The sequence below is a fragment of the Sabethes cyaneus genome, chromosome 2 (genome assembly GCF_943734655.1).
Source record: "Sabethes cyaneus chromosome 2, idSabCyanKW18_F2, whole genome shotgun sequence".
NCBI classification, from domain to species: Eukaryota; Metazoa; Arthropoda; class Insecta; order Diptera; family Culicidae; genus Sabethes; species Sabethes cyaneus.
Genome location: NC_071354.1, coordinates 65,261,857 through 65,283,634, shown reverse-complemented (window position 1 = coordinate 65,283,634; position 21,778 = coordinate 65,261,857). Strand labels below are relative to the sequence as shown.

Below are 21,778 nucleotides of genomic sequence, written 5' to 3'. Positions count from 1 at the left end.
GGTTGGCAACGTTGGAGCACGGGGTTCTATGGGTTACTCCCGGCGTTCCGGCTGCGGGCACACTTTGCGTTCTGATCAAGCGCGATGGCGACGACCCGGCTTAACTGCAATGGCGTCGATAGCAGGGACGCTCTTCCAGCTTCGGGGCTGACGGATGTGGTGGCAACGGCGAACGTGAAGACCAAATTCGATACAATACAGATACAGTTCCGGGTCACGTTGGCAAACGTCAGGTAAATGCAGGAATCTCAGGATAAACACAGGGGTCCTGGTCATGAGATAGATTGTTTAGCGTTTAGAGGTCATGGCGGGGAATATGCTAGAAGAATTCTCTGATAGCCATACCTGTCGTTTGCTTCTTTTCGCACGCCTTTCTAGTTTTCCTTCGAAACTTTTAATATTTGTAGCTGTCTTTCACGTAGCCGGATACACGTAGTCACGTAGTCTAATACGTAGCTTCATACACAACTGAGGCTTTTGCTGTAGTTTAGTCTTTGCGCGAATATATTTCGCTTTTCGGTACCTAGTGGGTGGGTGGAAGCCGTTGACGCATACCTGCGTACGTCATCGGGGAAAGCTGTTCGCAATAGGGTGTTTCAACTACTCTCTTGACAATTTATTGCGTGACATTCCTAAAATATTTTACACGCGCGACAGTCTCCTAGATCTTTGGCAGAGACTAGGCCTACTGTTACAGACTAGATTTGTTGAAGATCGTGCCCGTGTGTTTTTGCGTACGCTCGGTTCATAACACCTTGTAGCGCTATGTAGAACAGCAGGCATGATAGACCATCACCTTGACGAAGCTCTCTGTGGGATTCGAATGAACTTGACAATCCACCCGAAATCCGAACACAGCACTGTTTGATGAGCTTTCCAGGGAAGCCGTTCTCGTCCATGATTTTCCATAGTTCTTTCCGATCGATGCTAGCATATGCGGCTTTGAAGTCAATGAACAAATGGTGCGTGGGAACTTTGTATTCGCAGCCCTTTTAAAGGATATTTGATCCGCTGTAGACCCAACAAACATTTTTGTATAATAGCTTATCAAGTGCTTGTTAACTGAATATTAGTTGTTTAGTGGTTGAATAAACTGCTCTTTAAAAAATGTTTGTTGGGGACCGTCCTTCGATGAAGCCGGCTTGATAAATTCCAAAAAAAAAACTGTTCGCAATTGATGATAGTCGGCGGAAAATGATTTGGGACAGCACTTTTTAGGCGGCCTTAAGAAAGGTTATCGCTCAACAGTTCTCACAGCCCAACTTGTGGGTTGTGGGCCTTTTTGTAGATCGGGCAGAAAACCCCATGTTTTCACTTCTCCGGTAGCTGTTCTGTATCTCTAGTTCCGGTGCTTACAGCTGGCCAGCATTTCTGGTCTCATTTTAATAAGCTCCGCTCCGATGCCATCTTTCCAGCTGACTTACTGTTCTTTAACTGCATGATGGTCTCTTTAATACGGTTTATAGACAATTGAGTTATCAATAATTTCAAGATAGAGTTACGATGTTAGCAATAAAATAAACAAACGTAATCGGTGAAACAAATACAGTTGTAAAAATGATTTTTAAAATTGATATATTCCGGTCAAATTAAAGCGTCAAATTAAACGCATTCGACCGATATTCCAGATTCAAGCAGCGATTGACAATCCCCTCGTTTCAAAGTTTCCATGGTTGAACGCTAGGTTCGCCCGCATCGGCACGAAGAAAGCGCAGGTTCGCGGACAAGCATCGAATGTCGAGCACAGCATAAAACTGCTCGAACCCCACAATCGTAAACCACCAACGGCAGCATATACATAACTTAACTGTCAAAAGAACCGTTTTAAGTTTTGTTTCATTGAAATTTTCTACACATGTGTGCGTGATATTGGTGGGTGATGTTTGCATTTATGCCGGCCGCCGTTACTCGTCTTTTGCTGCGTCGTGTGGTGTGGTGGTTCGAATTCAGAAAAATTTTATCTCTCCCACAAACAGTCGCGTACACTCGTAAAAGTCAGACGTAATTTTGATGCTGGTCGAGATGCACGTTGAACGGTTGGTTAATCATTTCTATTTTGTCCGCTAACCAGATACGGTGGTGTGTGTGAATGCTCAGCAAGGGCGACCGAAGAATAAATAAAAAGTAAGAGGCAAAAGAAGCAAGAGAATTTTATTCAAGCAGTTTCACAACTAGGCGTGGGTTTGTTCAGATCTGTTCGGTTTCGCGGTGCTTGAACTGTGTTTAAAAATTTTAGCCAAATTTCAGTGCTAATCCTGTGGAATATTTTGCTGGGCGATTGTTTTCTGCGTGATCTACCTGTTGGTCGTATTTTTAGTGAGGTGTAATCTGTATTACCAAGGATAAAATCGATTTTCGTACCGCTACCAGGAAGCCCAGTGGCAATCGTGAAGTGACAAACACCGTCTTTGGCAGGAACAAGAAGAAGAAATAAGTGGTCTCTGGTGTATAATTTGGAGGTGTTTGTGAACGGTGCCGTACGTAAAGTGTAAATTATGTCCCAGAAAACGAAAAGATCCGGTGTCTCGACACCGATTCCGGTATCGGCCAGCACTCCCGTCCAGCAAAGCGGGTCCAGCAGCGCCCATGCCGGACGACCGTCTAGCCCGCTGAGTCCGACCCGATTCAGCCGGCTACAGGAGAAAGCTGATTTGCAGAATCTAAATGACCGTCTGGCCTGCTACATTGACCGAGTGCGCTTCCTGGAGCAGGAAAATTCCCGCCTCACGCTCGAGGTACGAACCTCGCAGGAAACCGTCACCCGGGAGGTGTCCAACATCAAGTCAATGTATGAACATGAGCTTACGGATGCCCGGAAGCTGCTCGATGAAACGGCACGCGAGAAGGCCAAGCTGGAAATCGACGCCAAGAGGATATGGGAAGAAAATGAAGATCTCAAAAAGAGGTAAGAACAGGTATTTTGGAGAAAAAATGAAATCGATAGGTAGCAAGGTGCTTGATGTATAAATTTTACCTGCAACGATTGTTTGACCTTGAAAAGCTGGCTACCCGGAATTAGGTTAGATTCTCAACACGGTGACATCATGCGATATAAACATTGCCATTCTTGTGGCGATTAAAGCGCAGGTTCTACTGTTTGTTTCTTTTTTTTTGGTATTTCGTGGTGATAAAATTAATAATTAGCTACATTTTTGTGGATGTTTTTGATTGAATCCATGTGAAAAACGTTTTCAGCGGGTTTTAACCCGCCTGATGATGTCAGTTTTCAACACTTCAATGACGTTTGCCTTGAAGATACGTCATGTATCATCGCAATCATTGGGCTGCATGAAGTTTATCCATATTGTCTTTAAAAAAAATTGAAAAATTCACTTATATTCCTGCATGATTCTTGTATTTTTTATACGGCGTATAAATCATGCGTTAACATAAGTTGTTACAGAAAAATAAACCCCTTTGACGGGACAAAATTCTCAGTATTATCTTCCAAACGAACAAGGCACGATGATCTCACACATCTTGCAATCTTCCCACAGCTCGTTGATAAACATTATTTGTTTTTAACTTGCTTTAGCCTCATGGTAAGATAAATTTTGATGTGGACGTTGTAATGTTATGTTTGCATAAACGCCAAAGTTGATTGATGTTAAACATTCCTATTTTCAAAAACCCTTTCAAAAATTACAGACGTTCCAAATGGTTGATCAATGCCATGTCGTTGCGGAAGGTGGTCAACGGCTTCCAGTACACCTTCATGTGAGTTAATCTGAATGTAAAACTACTACAGTGACGAGACGTGATGTCATGCGATATTTTCAGCGATCGCTTGATCTGTCTTGATGGCGAAAACGAGTAAATTAGCGGAGGCAAATCGGTGACGTCATCGTTATATTAGCGCTCTGGCCTTTGAATTATATCGTTATGACCAAACTACGCCGACTAGCGAAGTCATGAGCAAATAATATATCGATTTCCATTCTATTGTTGTCTTAGTCCTCGCTGAATTCAGTTGCATACGCCGGTGAGTCTAGGGTGTCCGTTTACAACGATTACGTGGTGTGAAAAGCTCGAAAACAGAAAAAGATTTTATCATCCGCTCCCCCTCTAGTGAACTTACGGCAGGGCTCAATGATGGCCACAGCTAGAATTACATTGCATTTTCCCAGCACTACTTCCGAGAGGGGTTTCGTGCAGCGAGAAAGTCAAGCGGAAAAGGCCATTATTCTTCCACCTTCAATACAATAATGGTTAGCCAAGATGACCTCATTCCGAGGGGCGATTCAAAGCTAAACCGTCTTTACGAGCGCGTGGTGGTTTAAAAAGAAATCCATGGAGCGATGCAATTGTGCCAGAATTGGAATTCTTTATTGGTACCTTTCAATTTATTGCAGAACGTGTCTAAAATGCATCGAGGTGCCATTCTATCTCCCTTTGTTGCCACAGCACCAAAGAAACTGTCTATGTGCATCATTATTTGATTGCAGTAAATGGTCATCGGTGGTAAACGAAATTCACACGAGCACATAGTTCCTGACAATTTAAACAACGTCATTTGTTTTAATTTTTACTTTGCATAACAGAATACGGTCTAGTAGAATTGTTCGATCTAAATTACTAGCGTTCGTTTACAATATCAGCTAACTGTAGCTTAATTTTGCTTCATATTGTCATCCGGGGTGAGATTACGTTATAAAACATACGTTTTTTGTTCTTTAGACACGCTGGAATTATGGGACACTATGCCCTTCGCACAAGTCAGTGTTTTAGTTACAATGAACCTAACCTGACACCTGCCGCTTTTGTAACTCTGAACCTGAGAGTCTGCTCTGCAATTACGAGACTCTTGCATTATCAAGGCACAACTTTTTCGGAAGTTTCCTTCTTACTCAATATCAAGTATGGATCCTAAATCATAAAACCATTTGTGTACGAATCAGTGAAACGGAAATGAGTAAGTTGCAAAGTAGCAAAGTAACTTCTGTGAGAAATGTACCATCCGCGGTAGTCTAGTTAAAATAACAATAAACTCCGATCATCATCTGGAGGATGAAGTCCAACAGCTCAATCAAATCGTTCACAACCTGACGACGCAACTAGCAAAGTTTCAACAAGTGCTCGATAGTATCCGCCTAATAAGTAATAGTAAAAAGCAGCACGACCGATTGCAAAGTCAGTTTAACAATGCGTGATGGCCAATGCACTACCCGTTGTGATCTAATCACCACCAAAATCTCAAGATTATCGTATCGGGTGCAAAGTTTGCCAGCACTTGCTCGCAATCAGTGAACTGTTGCGTCTTGCTTTCAACAAGATCCCTCGCCGTGAAGAGGAGAATGTCCGTGGCATCGTTCAAAGTTTGCTTAATTTTATTTCCCCCACACGAAGAGCTGCCACACATCATCAGCTGCTTTCGAATCGAAGTTAAACCATCAAAATGGTCCAATCGTAACATATTTCCAACAATAGTTGTAATCTTCGGCAGTAGGGAAGTGCTGGATCGTGTACTCAGGAGATATTTTGACAGACACAAAGACGCCAAGTTGTGCGATCTGAAGCTTGCTCATGCCTCAACTACCGATACACAATAAACGTGATGCTTATCAGTAAAATTCTTTCGTATTCGTAATCTCGCTCTTCGTCTCAAGCAAAAAAGGCTTATCCAGCCCGTCTTCGTACGTATCGACAACATATCCGTTTTAACCCCAGGACACAAGCGGTACACACTAGTTAACAGCCCCGAACATCTGCTTGAGCTCACTGATGAAGACCAGTCATAATCGACTCATCTGTATTCTTAGATTCTCTTTCGACCGAAATGACTTCTTCATGTTGCTAACTCTTCGTACTCAATACTGACGATTTCTAACCGTCCGCTGACATGTCCAATAATAATATCTCGAAACTACGTATCGGGAATCTCAACATCATATTGATGGAGTGAAACTACTTCTCGATAAAAACCACTACCTTCTCTTTGCTACGACCGAAACCACGCTCAAAGCATCATTTCCTGGCGGACACATCCGTGACCCGACATACAGTTTCATCAGGCTTTCGCTGCCCACCGGTAAAGGACATGGTACAAAGACATGTGGTGGAATAGGACTATATGTGCATAAAGAAATCAAAGCGACAACGATATTCAAACCAACATTCGACCCGACAATCCCCGTCGATTTTAAATCGGCGCGGTTTAAATTTCTTGCCGTAAAGGTGAAGATCAGTGACCTAAATATCTGTTTGATAGCCCTCTACAATCCGGTCTGTTTTAAGAAAAACTACTTCTCGTATTCAGTCTATTTTGTGAAGAAATACTCACGGAATCTCGGAGTCGGAGTACCTGGACAATCTGCACGCACCTTTAGCTTTGTTGGCGAAATATCAATTTTTTTGTATGCCAGAAGGGCATTGGGTAAAAAGACCACTGCGACAGCCGAAATTAACCAGATTCGTGGAGACTGAACGTTTTGTAATGATTCGTATACATTCTGGAGAATTTTTTATGCACTGGGAAAATAACTGGTTCGTTCCACAGGTTAGGAATCTCACACTGTGAAGTTGAAGCGTCAAACGACAGCGAAAGAAGTCTGGCGAGAGCAGTCGAGCATTTTTTCGGGACGCAAGATGGAATATCGTCAACTTCGGCAGCTTACGAATATATTAGTTTTCCGATGACAGTTTCGACAACCTCATTAGTCACACGAAAAACGTTGAAGTTGAAGACATCATTTGTGGATTGCTTCTAGCAGCATCTGCGAATGGGGAAAAACAAAAGGCTGTTCTGAAGTGTGTTTTAAAGTAAAACTAGTCGTCATCGATTCTGCAAATTTCAAAAGCAGTTTTATTGTTTGAAACAAAAATTCTATCCATGACAATATATTCGCTGTGTTCAGATTGGCAAGAAGAATACAGTGAATACATTTCTATAAACTGACGAACTCCGCTTTTGAGCCCAAAAATTGGGCTTTCCGACGAAAAGTTAATGACCGCTACTTTCTCGTTAAACATCCACAAAAAAGCAATTGGGAAACCGCTATTCGCGTTCAAAACCTGCTGACAATCGTAGAGTAAAATGTTTATATAGAAGACGGTTGTGGGCTCAAAAGTCGCTAAGGTGCGGTTAGAGTGTTACTTGGTGGCTTGGCAGTGAGATCTTTGAAATGTAAGCAGAGCAGAAGATTTTATATGTTTGAAACAACGAAAATTTGCTAAGCGTGAATAGCTCGACGGTCGAGTCTATTCCGAGTAATTTCAGTCCGAATTATCTTCTTCCTCGTTCATTGTGTATTGATTTTTCAAAGTGGCGACTTGCAAGACCTGCGGTACCAAGTCGCTGTCTCGCTGGAGGACCAACGAAACTCGACATAGTCCTTCTACCTTGTATGCAGACGACTTGTTTTCAGCGGAGTTGGTAACCCGATCTCCAGCAAGGTGATTAGTATCCCGAATGATACCACGAGAATGTAGCGATAGGATTTGCTGAATGGGAGCTTTGAAGCATTCTTCAAGCTAGGTTTCCGCTAAAACGATGATATCGAAGACTAAGTCCCCGCAGCGATAAAAATCACCGGTTTTTGTTCACAGTCCTCGCACGCTCTGGTAGAAGACCAACAGCGGTTTGACAGAGGTTTATTTTGGATTAAGTATGGTGCTGAAAATGCGGTATTTGGCAATAGCCAAGTACATTGCGATTTGTATGCCCCATAAGTCCATGATTGTTTAAAAGAGAAGACTACAGAAAACTAGGTTTATGATACAGTATCAGAATCTATATCTACATCTTGTTCAGTGTAGTGAACATACTGATTAATAACTGATCATAACTGAAGTGAATTTCCGCGAGTTTACATTTCAAGATTTGATTCGATTGGTTTGTTTTCATTTTGCTGTCACGTAGTGATCCTAAGAGCATCGTTATCGGCGATTGCGTAGTGTACACGCTAAACCAGTTTGAATAATTTTTGAGTTATTATGACTAATTTTTCAGTTGTGACATCATCTTATATGTATGGGTTTTTGTGCCCAGGTCTGCCACATTCGGTGCGCGGGTCTGAACGGCCCGTTTCAAAAGATTCTCGATGAAAACCCCAATTTGTTCTGGATGTGCGATGAATGCGTAAAACTGATGAAGTTCACTCGCTTCAAAAGCGTTGTCTCATCTCTCGGATCAGTCATTTCCAGCGTTATCGAGGGCCAAATGCATGGAATTTCGGAACTTAAGCACGAAATCGTCAGGAGCAAGATTCAAAACTCACCGACAAGGTTAATGCTACAACCCCGATGCGGGTACCTGATCGCGATCGTCCTTCAAAACATCTCCGCGGTGACACGGAGACTCCCAATAAACCGGTTACCGGTACTAGACCTGTCGAGAACCAAGAAAAGCTTGTGGCTAACTCCCCGCCTAAGTTATTCTAGGTGTATCTCTCGCAGTTCCACCCCACCGTGACTTCTGACGTCGTAGAAAGACTTGTACGAGACGGTCTACAAATTACGGATGCGATTCGTGTTGTTCCGTTGGTCAAAAAGGGGACCGACCTTCAATCGCTCAACTTCGTTTCGTTTAAAGTTGGCTTTTCTCTGGCATACAAAACTGCGGCGTTGAACCCTGATGCTTGGCCACAAGGGATTATATTCAGGGAATTTGACGATGCTCGGGCGAATTCAGTGGTATGGCTGCCCCCCATTGACCCAGCTCCTGCTAGTACTCCATCGGTTGAACCCCGCGCTAACCCCAAATTGGTTTCATCATCGGTTACTCCCATGGTGGTTACTTCTCCAGTCCCTTTAGGCCACCCATCGGCTTCGGGTCTAGCGCAGACTCCTGCAGTATGCGAACCATAATTTGCGGAACACCGACGTCACAGAGAGGCTCATTGATCCTGCCTGCCGACTGCTGCTCCCCCAACGCTTCCGCCACCGTAGTCGTAGTCGTGCCACCGCTGCCAGCGTTCTTCAGTCGTCCCGGTCCTACGTGTGGGCGTGCGGAACGGGGCTTCCAAAACACTCTACATATTTGCTAACTCCTATTCACCTACTGACTCGCACGGTGCTTCTAGTACTGCCCAACCTGATGATCCATCGTCAGTCTCCGTAGAGCAAACCCTTAATGACAGCACACCGACTACTGGACTTCGGATATACTACCAGAACGTTCGTGGACTTCGGACTAAAATTGACGATTTGTTTCTGACGGCTACCGAATGTGACTACGACGTTATTGTATTGACCGAAACCTCAAATTGTTTGGCAGTTTCTAGAGTCCTCCCCGCCTGTTGATGAAGCTCTGGAATACTTCAACTCGGCTGTTAGGTCAGCAATCGCTCGTTTTGTTCCTTATCGAAGACCAGCTCGAAAACCTCCTTGGACTAATCAGCATCTCCGGCTGTTAAAAAGACAGCGCTCCTCAGCTCTGATAGAAAATTGCAAACGGCGATGTCCAATTTCTAAACAACACTTCAACCGTATTAGCAGCATCTACCGAAAATATAACCGATACCTCTACAAGCAGTACACCTTTCGAATGCAGAACAGTCTTAGACGCAACCCTCGATTGTTTTGGTCGTTCGTAAACACCAAACGTAAAGAAGCGGGGCTACCGGTTGACATGTTTCTTGGTGATAGTCATGGCAGTTCGTTAGCTGAAAAATGCACTCTCTTTGCTGAAAACTTTCAGTGTACATTCCGTAACACTACTACCTCAAATGCTGAGGTCGATGGTGCTCTACGCAACTAGTAATAGTAATGTTATTAATTTTAATCTAGCTGAAATCACGCACCGTCACGTTGAAACTGCAATCGGTAAGTTAAAATCCTCCTTATACATCAGTTTGTGCGTGCTCGAAGATTTCTGAAATAATTATGAATGACGAGCTATTCATCAAGTGCAAACATTACATCTCGTCGGAGCAACACGGGTTCTATCCTAAACGTTCGACAACCACTAACTAAGTGAACTTTTGCTCAACCTGCTTGCTGAACATGAGTGCTGGTGCTCAAATAGATGCGGTATTCACCGATCTGAAAGCGGCTTTCGACCGAGTTGATCATGGAATTCTTCTAGCAAAACTCAAGAAACTAGGAATCTCGCCTGCTCTTGTGGAATGGTTCCGATCTTACCTGACAGCACAGTTTACAAATACCTCAGAAGTAGTACCGCAAGGTAACAACTTAGGACCACTGCTTTTTACGTTGTTCATCAATGATATAGCGCTGCTACTTCCGGATGGTTGCCGAAAGCTCGAAACGAAATAGCTCGTACGAAATAGCCTGGATTGCGATGAGCTTCAGCAGCTCGTTAACGTTTTTCATAACTGGTGTTCGTAAAATTTTCTGACCGTCAGCATCCAAAAGTGTTGCGTCATCTCCTTTCACCGGATGAAAAAGCCCATTATGTACAGTTACACCATGTCCAATCAGCCACTATGTAGAGTCACGTTGACCCAGGAGTTTTTCTAGATCACGTGACCTAGGAGTTTTTCTAGATGATGCACTTGCGTTTAGAGTACACTACAGTGAAATCATTACGAAAGCTAACCGACAGCTTGGTTTTATTTTTAAAATAGCCAATGAGTTCCGGGATCCGTTGTGCCTCAAGTCGTTATACTACTCTTTAGTGCGACCGATACTCGAAACCAGTTCTGTTGTTTGGTGTCCGTACCAGAGTACCTGGATTGCTAGAATAGAATCGGTGCAACGAAAATTCGTTCGTTTTGCTCTGAGATTCCTACCTTGGCGTGATCCCTTGCTGCTACCAACTTACAGTGATCGCTGTCAACTTCTGGGTATGCAAACACTGGAACAAAGAGGATTCGTTGCCCAAGCTGTGTTCATCGGAAAAGTATTAATCAGCGAAATTGACTCCCCGGAAATACTGCAGTGTTTGAATATATACGCTCCTGTCAGATCACTCAGACCACGACTTTTCCTGCACATACCACAACGCAATACCACCTGTGGACAACACGACCCTATTTGCTTCATGTCATCTAGCTTCAACTCTGGTGCGGATCTATTCGATTTTAATTTGACGAGTGCTGCCTTTAAAGAGCGACTTTGGCGTAGATAGTTTTCATCCAGTGTTATAACTATTTTATTCATTAAGACCACAGATAGGTTAGATGAATTTTTTAAATAATAAATAAATAAATAAATTTGTGAAGTAGAATGTTTTCATTTAGATGAATTGTTGCATCGTTACGAGCATGATTTCGAGCATTATTAAAATAATTAATATCTTAAAGTATTGTAGAGTTTTATTACTTCCGGTTTTAACCAGGTAAACTATTCTATAGCATTCATGTAAATCTGCTCTCAAGGTCTCTTTATTCGTTTTTAGATAAACATTGTTTATAATAGATTATACTTTAACTTTATTATGACACATTTACTGTAACATCACATTGGATATTGTCATCTAACAAAATGCTACTTTTCTTGATGTTAGCGATGGAAATTTTGGTCACATAAATAATTCTACTGAAGCGTTTAATTTACATTGTATAGCTTATAACCTAAGATATGCATCAAATCCTGGATTCTTAATAGTCCAAGTGGGAAATTGTTAGAAAAATTTAAACATATCAAATTTTCTCGTCAACCGTGAAAAAGTTGTGATAGGAGCCATTCGCTTTGATACTGGATACATTGAAACTATGGTGCAGAACAAAATTTTGTAATCATATGAAGTTGCCGACATCTTGATGCCACACCTATTTATCTTAGCATGATCGCAACTCTGGTCAGATCAAATACCTACCTACCATCAATTCCTTCTGAGCATGCTGAGTTCAAAGTGTGTCACAGTAATTTATTGTTCTCAAACTGAAGCAAAATTGCCCAATGAAACTGTGGCAACTGCTCGCAACGTCTAAACTAAAAGAGGATGGGCAAACAAAAAAAGCTGTAAATAAAAAGGGGAAAAATTTACGGTGAGCAACAAAACAAACCCAAAAACCTCCATGGCTGAGCTTCTATACCAGGGCTCATCCGACAAAAGAAAAAAGAAAACGAAAAGAAGCGCAATGCACGCGCATTCCAATTCCCTTGAAGGGCCACCAACAACAAAACAACAGTCAGCGCGAAACTATAAAAGCCAAGTCGCGTAAACATTGAATTAACGCGGTTCTGCTGATCGTTTGGTAGTGTGTTTCCAACCGAAAGCATTTGCTGCAGCACATGCGGGTGAGAGGAGAATGACATCACCATCCACTATGGATGGCTGGCAGCTTATTCGGATTGTGGAAACGATGGAAGGAAGCGCGTCGCGGAGTTCCTAGCGGGGTCACTGATTCATACACTTCATATCGAATGGAATGACGCGCACGGATTTGTTAAAGTGTATTTTTCAAAACTGTATTTTATAGCACGTGCATTTGATAACTGTAGGTACGCGTGTTTGTGCACAACGACTGATACAACATATCTGAAGAAGGGTATTCTCTTAGTCGTAAAGATAAAATTGTGCTTATGTGGGAGGAACTTGTTTAACTCAACTTTTACTACTCTTTCGTCGTGTTGCTTGTCTATAAAAAGGGGAAAGAGATGTAGGTATTTACAAGTTTTATACCACAACCAGGAAGCTGAGGAAGTGAAACTCATAAATAGCTGTGCAGAGCTCATAGTTCACGACGTCTCTAGAAAGAGAGAACGGGAAACTTCGCCCATTTCAACATAAACTACTAGTTTCAAGTTATTTTTAGTCCGCCCTTTTCCCCCACGACTGTAGCGTGCCTTCCGCGATGGGGGTCTCGGTCACCCGGCAGTCAATGGAAGCAACATACATATTTCCATGTCATAACGGATTTCGCTTTTACTGCCCTTCCTTATTCGTTGGATGAATTTTCACTGACCGTTGTTCCGCGTCGTTGTATAGTTTGAAATTTCAAAGTTCATATCACTAACCGGCACACGCGGCGTCGCGGTTTCTCATCAGAGTGTAAGAGTGCGTGTTTGTAATTGAAATTCCATCCATACACTATTCGCGCACATGAGACCGATCCTACCAACGTGCGCAGCAAAAAATATGCGATACAATCTCATAATAACAACATAAGTGGTGCCCAAGCATGCTTGCCTGCCGGCCGGCTTCTAAAATGGCAAGAATCGCAGTATGGGGTTTAATAGAGTTATGCGAAATGTGTGGTCTGGAAAATGCAATGATTACTCTATTATGACGTGATTCAAATGATGTTGAGTTTCAACTTGAAATTCAACTTTCAAAATAAATGCCTTTGAAATTTATTCCAAACGTAGTCAAAAGCAAGCGCCCGTTAAGCTCACATGAACCTGTGAATGTCATCATTCCAAACGCGTCGAATTTATATCGATGATGTAAGCAACGTTCGTAGAGAAACTCCATTCAAATACAAATGACGCACAGTGAAGGAAGATTTCTCAGCCAGATTTCAGGCAAATATGTAAATTTCGACGAAATCAATATTTGCTTTCAACTGTACCGAATAGTGATGAACCTTCACGTAGTTGAGTGTTTGTGTTTCATTAAACGATAACTTTTCACCACAATCTAACCGTTTCACATGTTTCTTCTCCTTCCTCAGACTTGATCGCAAAACCAAGGAAGCCGCCGACTACGAACGCAGTGCTCGCACTAACGAAGCCCGTGCTAACGAATTGAGCGCCAAGTACAATACGGTCCTGTCGGAACGTAAGAAAGCTCAAGATGAGCTGAAGGAGCTGGAGAAAGAGATTGGTCGCCTGAAGAAACAGCTCGAAACGCTGCGTAAGAACCTTGAAGAGGAAACGTTGGCTCGGGTCGACCTAGAGAACACCGTGCAAAGTCTGCGCGAAGAGTTGACCTTCAAGGACCAGGTGCACCAGCAGGAGCTCACCGAAACCAAATCCCGCCGCCAGGTGGAGATCAGCGAAATCGATGGAATCCTATCGGAGCAGTACGAAGCCAAGCTGCAGCAAACTCTCCAGGAGCTGCGCGATCAATATGATGGCCAGCTGCGCGGTAATCGTGAAGAGATCTCGGATCTGTACGAGGTACGTTCTGCGACATTTCCTTATTTTCAGATTACCTAATATTTTTCCATTTTAATTTCAGTCTCGCATGCGCGATCTGGAGATACAGTTGAACATCGAACGGCAACGCCATGCCGAAGAAAAGAGTAAACTGATGGACGAAATCGAACGTTTGCGCAAGGAAATCTCGCTGCAGTTGCAGGAATACCAAGATCTGATGGATATCAAGATTTCGCTGGACATGGAAATCGCTGCGTATGACAAGTTGCTGTCATCGGAAGAGGTCCGGCTTAACATCACGCCCGGCAGCCAGAGTGCCGTTTTCCAGACATCGTCCAGCTCCACCGCCGGACGTTCCGCAGCCCTTCGTCGTACCCCACAGCGTGCGGGTGCCAAACGCAAGCGTACAGTGCTGGAGGAATCGGACGAGCGCAGTATTTCGGACTACTCAGTCACTTCCTCGGCAAAAGGCGACATTGAGATCGCCGAAGCTGATCCCGAAGGAAAGTTCGTAAAGCTTCACAACAAATCGGCAAAGGTGCTTCTTTCCTTGAAGGTATATTACACGATTGAGTTCTAATGATCATTATTTTTCAAACAGGAAGTACAAATCGGTGGCTGGACGTTGCTGCGCAAGGTTGGCACTAATGAAACTTTGTTCAAATTCCACCGAACAGTGAAGGCTGACGGTGGCGCATTTGTGACCGTGTGGTCTTCCGATCTGGGCCAAACGCACGATCCACCAAGCACGATTGTCATGAAAGGCCAGAAGTGGTTCTGCGGCGATAACATGACCACCCAACTGCTGAACACTGACGGCGAGGTAGGTTGACGCAGCGATCCAAACAATTTGTCCCAATCACAGGTAATAATTGTATTTTTTGCAGGAAATGGCAGCGTCAGAACGTGTCAAGCGCGTCGTGTCTACTGCCGCATCACGCCACCGTGAATACCTCGGTTCTTACAGCGGAGAAGAGCTGTATCACCAACAGGTAAGTGTGCATTATTAGTGCTTATGGTACTTTTATATCACGGAAAACTGTTCTAATCGCTCGTCTTGTTTTACAGGGGGAACCTAAGGGCGAGGAAAAATGTCGCATCATGTGAGAGTAAGGAGCACCCGTGGAGCGGCATTCAGTGTAAAGTTTGCCTGTTACAATTCAAATTTGTATCTTCGACAACAACAAACAACACACCTTACAGAAATATTTACGGACAAAACCGCGTGCCACGGGACTGCTCCGCAGCACGCACTACAGGATAAGTATAGAAAGCAGTTTACTACCGATTAAAGCTATTACTTACTACTATTACTAACACCAACAATCGTACAACTGAGAAGAACCGTTACTGCAAACAGAACAGACAGCGTACGATAAGTTTCGGTCCCCCATCACCATGTATTTTAGGTAATCCTGTTCCGATGAACAGTCAGAAGATGAACATTAACTATATTCAATCAACAGTGTTAAAATGTAACAAACATCTAGGACATAATCTTTGCGCCACATCAGAGATCGCTTAAACAAAAGCATATAGTAATATCTTTCGTAGACAACTTTGTGTTTAGTGTGCGAGTATCGAATAAATTTTGATTGCTTGAGAGAAGAGAGAAACCAGTAATGCCATACTTTGCAGTTAACGAAAAGCGAAAACAGTCAGTTTCCTAAGCACCTATTATATTATTCGATTCCTCTGCCGTTTTATAGAATGTGACCACCATCTAGCTTCTAACAGGGTAAGCCGAACATTACATTTTGAATCAATAAAGTTACTATTTAGCGTGTAATACACAAACAAAATCGAATTAGCTTACCGTTCGAGATAAACCAGAGTCTGGTTAAGCATTTGCCTTTCTTTAAAAGTAACTTGGTGTGTTTTGCACCGTTGAAAATCGAAAGAAACACAGTTTCCTGATCATGTGTCTTCTGTTTCCAGCTTTCGAAAATGCTGGTCTGAATGTCTGTTTTGTTTTTTGAGAGAAAAAAGAGACAAATCATCTAAATGCATTTCTACCTTGTGTTTATCTGTGTGAAAGTCGTAACCAGGAGAGGATATATTTTTAAGATAAGAAAAATCAATTTATACCGAATCAAGTTACGGAATGATCAAACACGTACGCGTAGTCGGCAGCAGCTTTCCCCCCAGAGTAGATGTTAATTTGTTAACACAATACCACACATTCATTCTAAACAATCGGAAAGGAAATTCGTCACCAAATCGTATAAGGTTACACCATTTATTTTGAGTAGAAGATTTTCGTTTATTTAATTAGCGTTTGAATCATCGTACATATGAGAAGAAAAAAAACTGCAGTGCCCAATTTCCTTTATATCGTACCGTTTTTTTTAATTCATGAGAAAATTTTAAAATAAACCAAAAAAAAACTATGTATTACTCTTTTACTGTTTTGAAGCAGAATTCAAAACGGCGTGTATTTAGACACTTTTTACCCTGGCGTGCCATATTTCGCAGAAAAATAGTATTGTTGTTTTGATCCTTGTAAAAAAATATTTATGCATTAGTAATAAAAAGCGCTCAGTCTGGCAAGTTTTGATGCCAAATGATTTGTATGGGAATGTCGAAGCATCAAACGCAGATGCTACAACACTCCTATTCCTGCTTCGTAGTAGTCGAAAGGATTACGAAACACGTTCAGTTTCACTTTAGGCGAGCAAGACGATTCTACTAAGTCGATGTCATTTGGGAGATATTCCATTGTTAAAATATTCCAGCACAATTTTCGGTTAGATTCGACAATATCTAGAGCAATGGGGGCCACGGTATAAGCGTAATGCGGGCTAAATCAAATCTCCTCAATAAATTCAACCTATAGTTCCCGTCCACCATCCATCAAACCAGTCCGCGGGCCGCAAGGACCATATTCAAGAGCCGCATGCGGCCCATAATGTCATCCACTACGATTAGAAACAATAACGTAACATCTCGATGATGACGATGAACACTCGGTCCTTAACTACTCATAACTCGTAAGTCAAGTCATTAGCCATCGCCGAAGATCATTCTTAGCAGTCGTCGAAAACTCCGAACACTCACAGGTTCTTCTCGACCATTATCCATAATTTATGTCCATAGAATACAACTAGTCAAATGAGTGTCTTGTACAAAGGACATTTTATACGGTGGCTTGGTCTATTCGGCCGCAATTCCTTTAAAGCCCATAGACAGTACGCTGATAATACACCTCCAAATCTTGATACTGGTGTCATTATCCGCCGTCGCCAGTGAGCCAATGTAGACAAATACGTCAACTAGCTCAAACTTAACACCGTCGATCGTTACACTAATACGAAAGAACTCCACAGTCCACCCGAAATTCGCATTCAGCACTGCGAACGTAGCCTAAATTAGTCTGATCAGCAGCCTCCCGACAAAGTCGTCCTTGCTGGTTGGTCGCGCTAATTCTAGCAATCAAAATTCAAAAGTCGATCACCCTTTTACTTGAGACAAACCCCTCCTTCCAACGAAAGAACAGGAGAAAGAGAGTTTGTATAGACAGCTGAACAGCGTGGTTAACTAAATCCCGAAGGGGGACCTCCAAATCCACATGGGCGACTTCAACGCGAAGATTGGCTCAAACAACGCGGACCTTGAACGCGTCATGGGACGCCATGGCCTAGGAGAGATGAGCGAAAACGGGGAGTTGTTTACAGAATTCTGTGGTAATAACAAGATGGTGGATCGCACTTTCATGTGGGTTTCCCGCGATGGCCAAACAGAAAACCAAATCGACCACATTTGCATCAGCCGAAAATGGCGAAGGAGCCTTCTTGATGTACGCAAAAAACAGCTGAACAACGTGAATCCCGAGCCTTGGAGTTGCCACCTGGTGGAACCGTCGAAGAGCAATGGTGCGGCACCAAGAACGCAACCCTCGCCAAAGCGCGCAGCGGTCGGATGCAGGATCTCGGATGAAACTTTGAGGAAGATCGATAAGCGGAGAGAGGCGAAAGCCGGCATTGAGCGAGCACGAACCAGACAGCTGCCCGTCAACGATACGCCGAACTGGAGAGGGCTGTTAAACGAGCTTGTAGGTGAGACAAGAGAGCCTGGACTAACTCCCTAGTCGAACAGGGGAAAACCGCCGCCGCCAATGGCGATATCCGTTTGTTGTACAATATTTCTCGCCGCCTTAGTGGTGCCTGGATGAATACAAAGATGCCGCTAAAAGACAGACCTGGTCAGTGACTGACTGACCGTACAGAACAGCTTAAGCGATGGACTGAACATTTTGAGTTAGTTCTCGAGTTCCATTTGCTTGATTAGTTCTCGAGTTATGAGGAAATTTGTATTTCATTTGTATGGAAGCCCCCCATCTCAAAAGGGAAAGGGGTCATTATTCCCCTTCTAAAGATGGGAGGGGTGTCAATTCACCATAGAAAAAAAAATTGTCTACAAAAACACCCACGTGCTAAATTTGGTTCCATTTGCTTGACTAGTTCTCGAGTTATGAGGAAATTTGTATTTCTTTTGTATGTCCCCCCGCATGTCTCCAAAAACACCCACATGTCCAACATGATTCCATTTGATTAATTAGTTTTCGAGTTAACAGAAATTTGTGTTTCATTTGTATGGGAGCCCCCTCCCTCTTAATGAAGGGAGGGATCTCTAACCATCATAAGAACCTTCCCTGGCCCCAAAAACCCCTATATGAAAATTTTCACGCCGATCGGTTCAGTAGTTTTCGATTCTATAAGGAACATTCGGACAGACAGATATACAGACAGAAATCCATTTGTATAGGTATAGATAGAAGATTAAACCACTGACGAACTGACATGACACATAAGAAAATCCTTCAAAAACCATCGTCCTAACACATTTTGCTTTCACACTAGCACCCTCTTTTATGCATGTTGCGGAGTAGCTTGGATTTGCAGGGTTTTATATTGTAGGGTTTTTACATTTGTATTGGTGTTTCCCGAGAAAATATGTCGACTAACATTTGAAAGGGGCGGATAAGCCAACTGTCAAACAGAACGAGTGAGAGTTCATTTTCCTATGCTGCTCCAGCAAAAAATAACTCTTACTCGTTCTGTTTGACAGTTGGTTTATCCGCCCCTTTCAAATGTTGGTCGACATATTTCGTTTTTCAGCTTTATATAGGGTAACTAACCTATTTTGGACCCCTTCAGCAGCTGTACATAATTTGGACACTTCCATTTGATTTTGCTGCAGTGTCCAAATTATGTACAGCTGTTGAGGGGGTCCAAAATACGTTGGTTACCCTATATAGTTGTGCGCCAAGGTGTATTTGTATTATGTATTATTGACAGTGTAAGCACGTGTAAGTTTTCATGTTTATGCTCTTATTCTTTGCTTAGATAGCTTTTGTTTTGTTCTATTCGTTCTACAGTGGACCCCCGTTCGTTTGAACGATTCCTCATGCAAACTAACGGGGTTACTTTTTAATTTGAACAACTGGTAACCCGAAATATGCTGAAAACCTGTGTGAACTGGCCGCCCTGCTCTTTGTTATTGTTTTGGTGGTTTGTTATAGTTGGCAGTTGCAAGTGCGAATATTGCATTTTCCGATCGGATTTCTCTCTTAATCGTTAGGAAAACGAAATGTGAAACCGATTAAACACGCTAGGTCAGTACAAACGAATCGTGTTTATGTGCATTGTCTGCATAAACAAATGATGTCATGTTGAGAATGACATTTGAACCATTTTTAATTTGCACGGCGTGCAAACCAACGGGGTTCAAATTAAAAAGTGTTCAGATTAAAAATGGTCAAACGAACGGGGGTCCACGGTATTACGTACAGACTTACAAACAACCAGTTACACACTTAGATTTTATCACCGAGCACGGTAAAATAAATTGCCGAGATCCCTACAGCTGAGATCTCGGTGAAAATCTCGGTAAAACATTGAAACACCGAGATCTTGGAAATCCAAAACATCAAACAACTGTCAAACTTTACCGACAATCTCGTATTATTTTTCCAAGATATCCGGTAATCAATACTGAAACTCGGCTGAAATTGCCGAATATTCGTAAAGCGTAAGCGACCCAAACTGTCAAATTTTAACGAGATTTTCTGTAAAACACTACTGTTTTACCTGACTCACTGCGAATATGCGTATTATTGGAATAAAACGTAACCATACGTTTTATTCGTTTATAACGCATACGCAGGCAATATCGATAACAAACGATTTTTTATAAGTTGTGCTTTTGTTATAGCATTTAATTTGTAAAAAGTTGCATAAATAACAATTCAGTTTCACAATACAATTATTGCGTACTACTCGCACTTGAAATATAACGTTTAAGTACGTTATTTTTAGTGATCAAAATTAACGATATTTTCGATACAAAGGCGATATTTTTCGAAACCTTTCGAACCAACACGATCCCGCAAACACAACGCATATTCGCAGTGAGTCAGGTAACACAGTAGCTGAAAATGCCGAACTACGGTATTAATATGCTGAAAACTCGGTATTTTTAAAGTTTATGAAAATCAATAAAATTTTGAATAAAACTATCATAATCAACCAATATGCGCATTTTCTTATTTTAAACAATTATTGTTTAACAGTTTAACGATGTAATAGTATAGTTAATAGTATAAACTATTGAAATATAAAGGCATAGTTAAAAGAAATATAAAGGCAAAGTTAATGGTAGAACCACTGACGAACTGACATGACACATAGAAGAAAATCCTTTAAAAACCATCGTTCTACACATTTTGGTTGCACACTAGCACCCTCTGTTACGCATGTCGCGGAGTAGCCTGCATTTGCAGGCTTTTATGCTGTAGGGCTTTTACATTTGTATGGTTTTATACTGAAAACTCGAAGTAACACTCGCTCGCCGCGGTGTGGTCATATTGCGAAACATGCTTTTTTGAAAAATGAGTGGTTTTTGATCGGACGATGGAATTAACGCGAGTGTCTCGTCTGTTTGTCTGTGGTAGAACCACGTAGAACGAGCAAATTTTTCACCTGTAGTGGTTAATTGGCCTATGAAGTATTCTACCACGCACACATATAAAGATTTTTTGACATTATAGCTGAGGCCCTCGCTGAGGCTGTTTGCAGTAGGAGTAATATCAACAACATCAAATTCCAAACTCCCGGATCCTCTCCTCCACTCTTTGCTCCCCTCTCACTCCTACATAAGCGATCCTCAGCAAATGTTATTCTCGTTGGTGACGAAACCGCAAATTACTTCATTGAAAAAATTATTGCTCTGATAAACACAAAGAATAGCTTGTCGTTGGGCATGCAGTTGGTGGCAAATACATCGTAACATTCGCATAGTCTGAGAAAGCCTACTATACTGCATGGCAGCAGCCAACGGGCTGTTGTATTCTTTCCATGAGATGACGCATTGGCCTCCACACTGCAACTCACCACGAATTATTAGCACTGGAATCACGTTATGGGTTGGGAGGGAATCGTCAACCTAGAGAAATGTTATTCATATTTTATCTTCCAAAATTCAGTACAGTAATTAAAAAAACTTACTACAATCCATTGCACCAACCCGTTCAAAGGATTTTCCTGTGTTGCGGTTGCATCACGCGTGCGCTTACAGCCTCTGGTAGGGTTCTTAGACCGAATGATAGCCATTTTAACTTTACCGGTAACGAAACTGCTGTCGATCGCGCACAGTTAATTTTTGACATTGCTTTTCGAAATCTCGGTAAAACAGTTTGTGGTTTTTTTTCAGTAGCATTTAACGAAATTTCGTTAAAACGATATTGAAGTACCTAGATTCGGCACTTTATTTTACTGAGCTCGGGGGTTTACTGTTTTACTGATTTTCTCGGCAAATAAGATTGCAGTATCTC

At 42.3% G+C, this 21,778-nt stretch overlaps 1 protein-coding gene across 1 annotated transcript; it reads left to right on the top strand.

Moving 5' to 3' along the window:
• Positions 1-1,988: 1,988 nt before the first annotated feature.
• Positions 1,989-16,329, top strand: LOC128733636 (lamin Dm0-like). Its single transcript, XM_053827362.1, has 6 exons — positions 1,989-2,905; positions 13,521-13,968; positions 14,030-14,485; positions 14,549-14,770; positions 14,835-14,939; positions 15,016-16,329. Exons 1-6 carry the CDS (start codon positions 2,496-2,498, stop codon positions 15,052-15,054), a joined length of 1,680 nt encoding a protein of 559 aa, XP_053683337.1. The 5' UTR covers positions 1,989-2,495; the 3' UTR covers positions 15,055-16,329.
• The last annotated feature ends 5,449 nt before the right edge of the window (positions 16,330-21,778 follow it).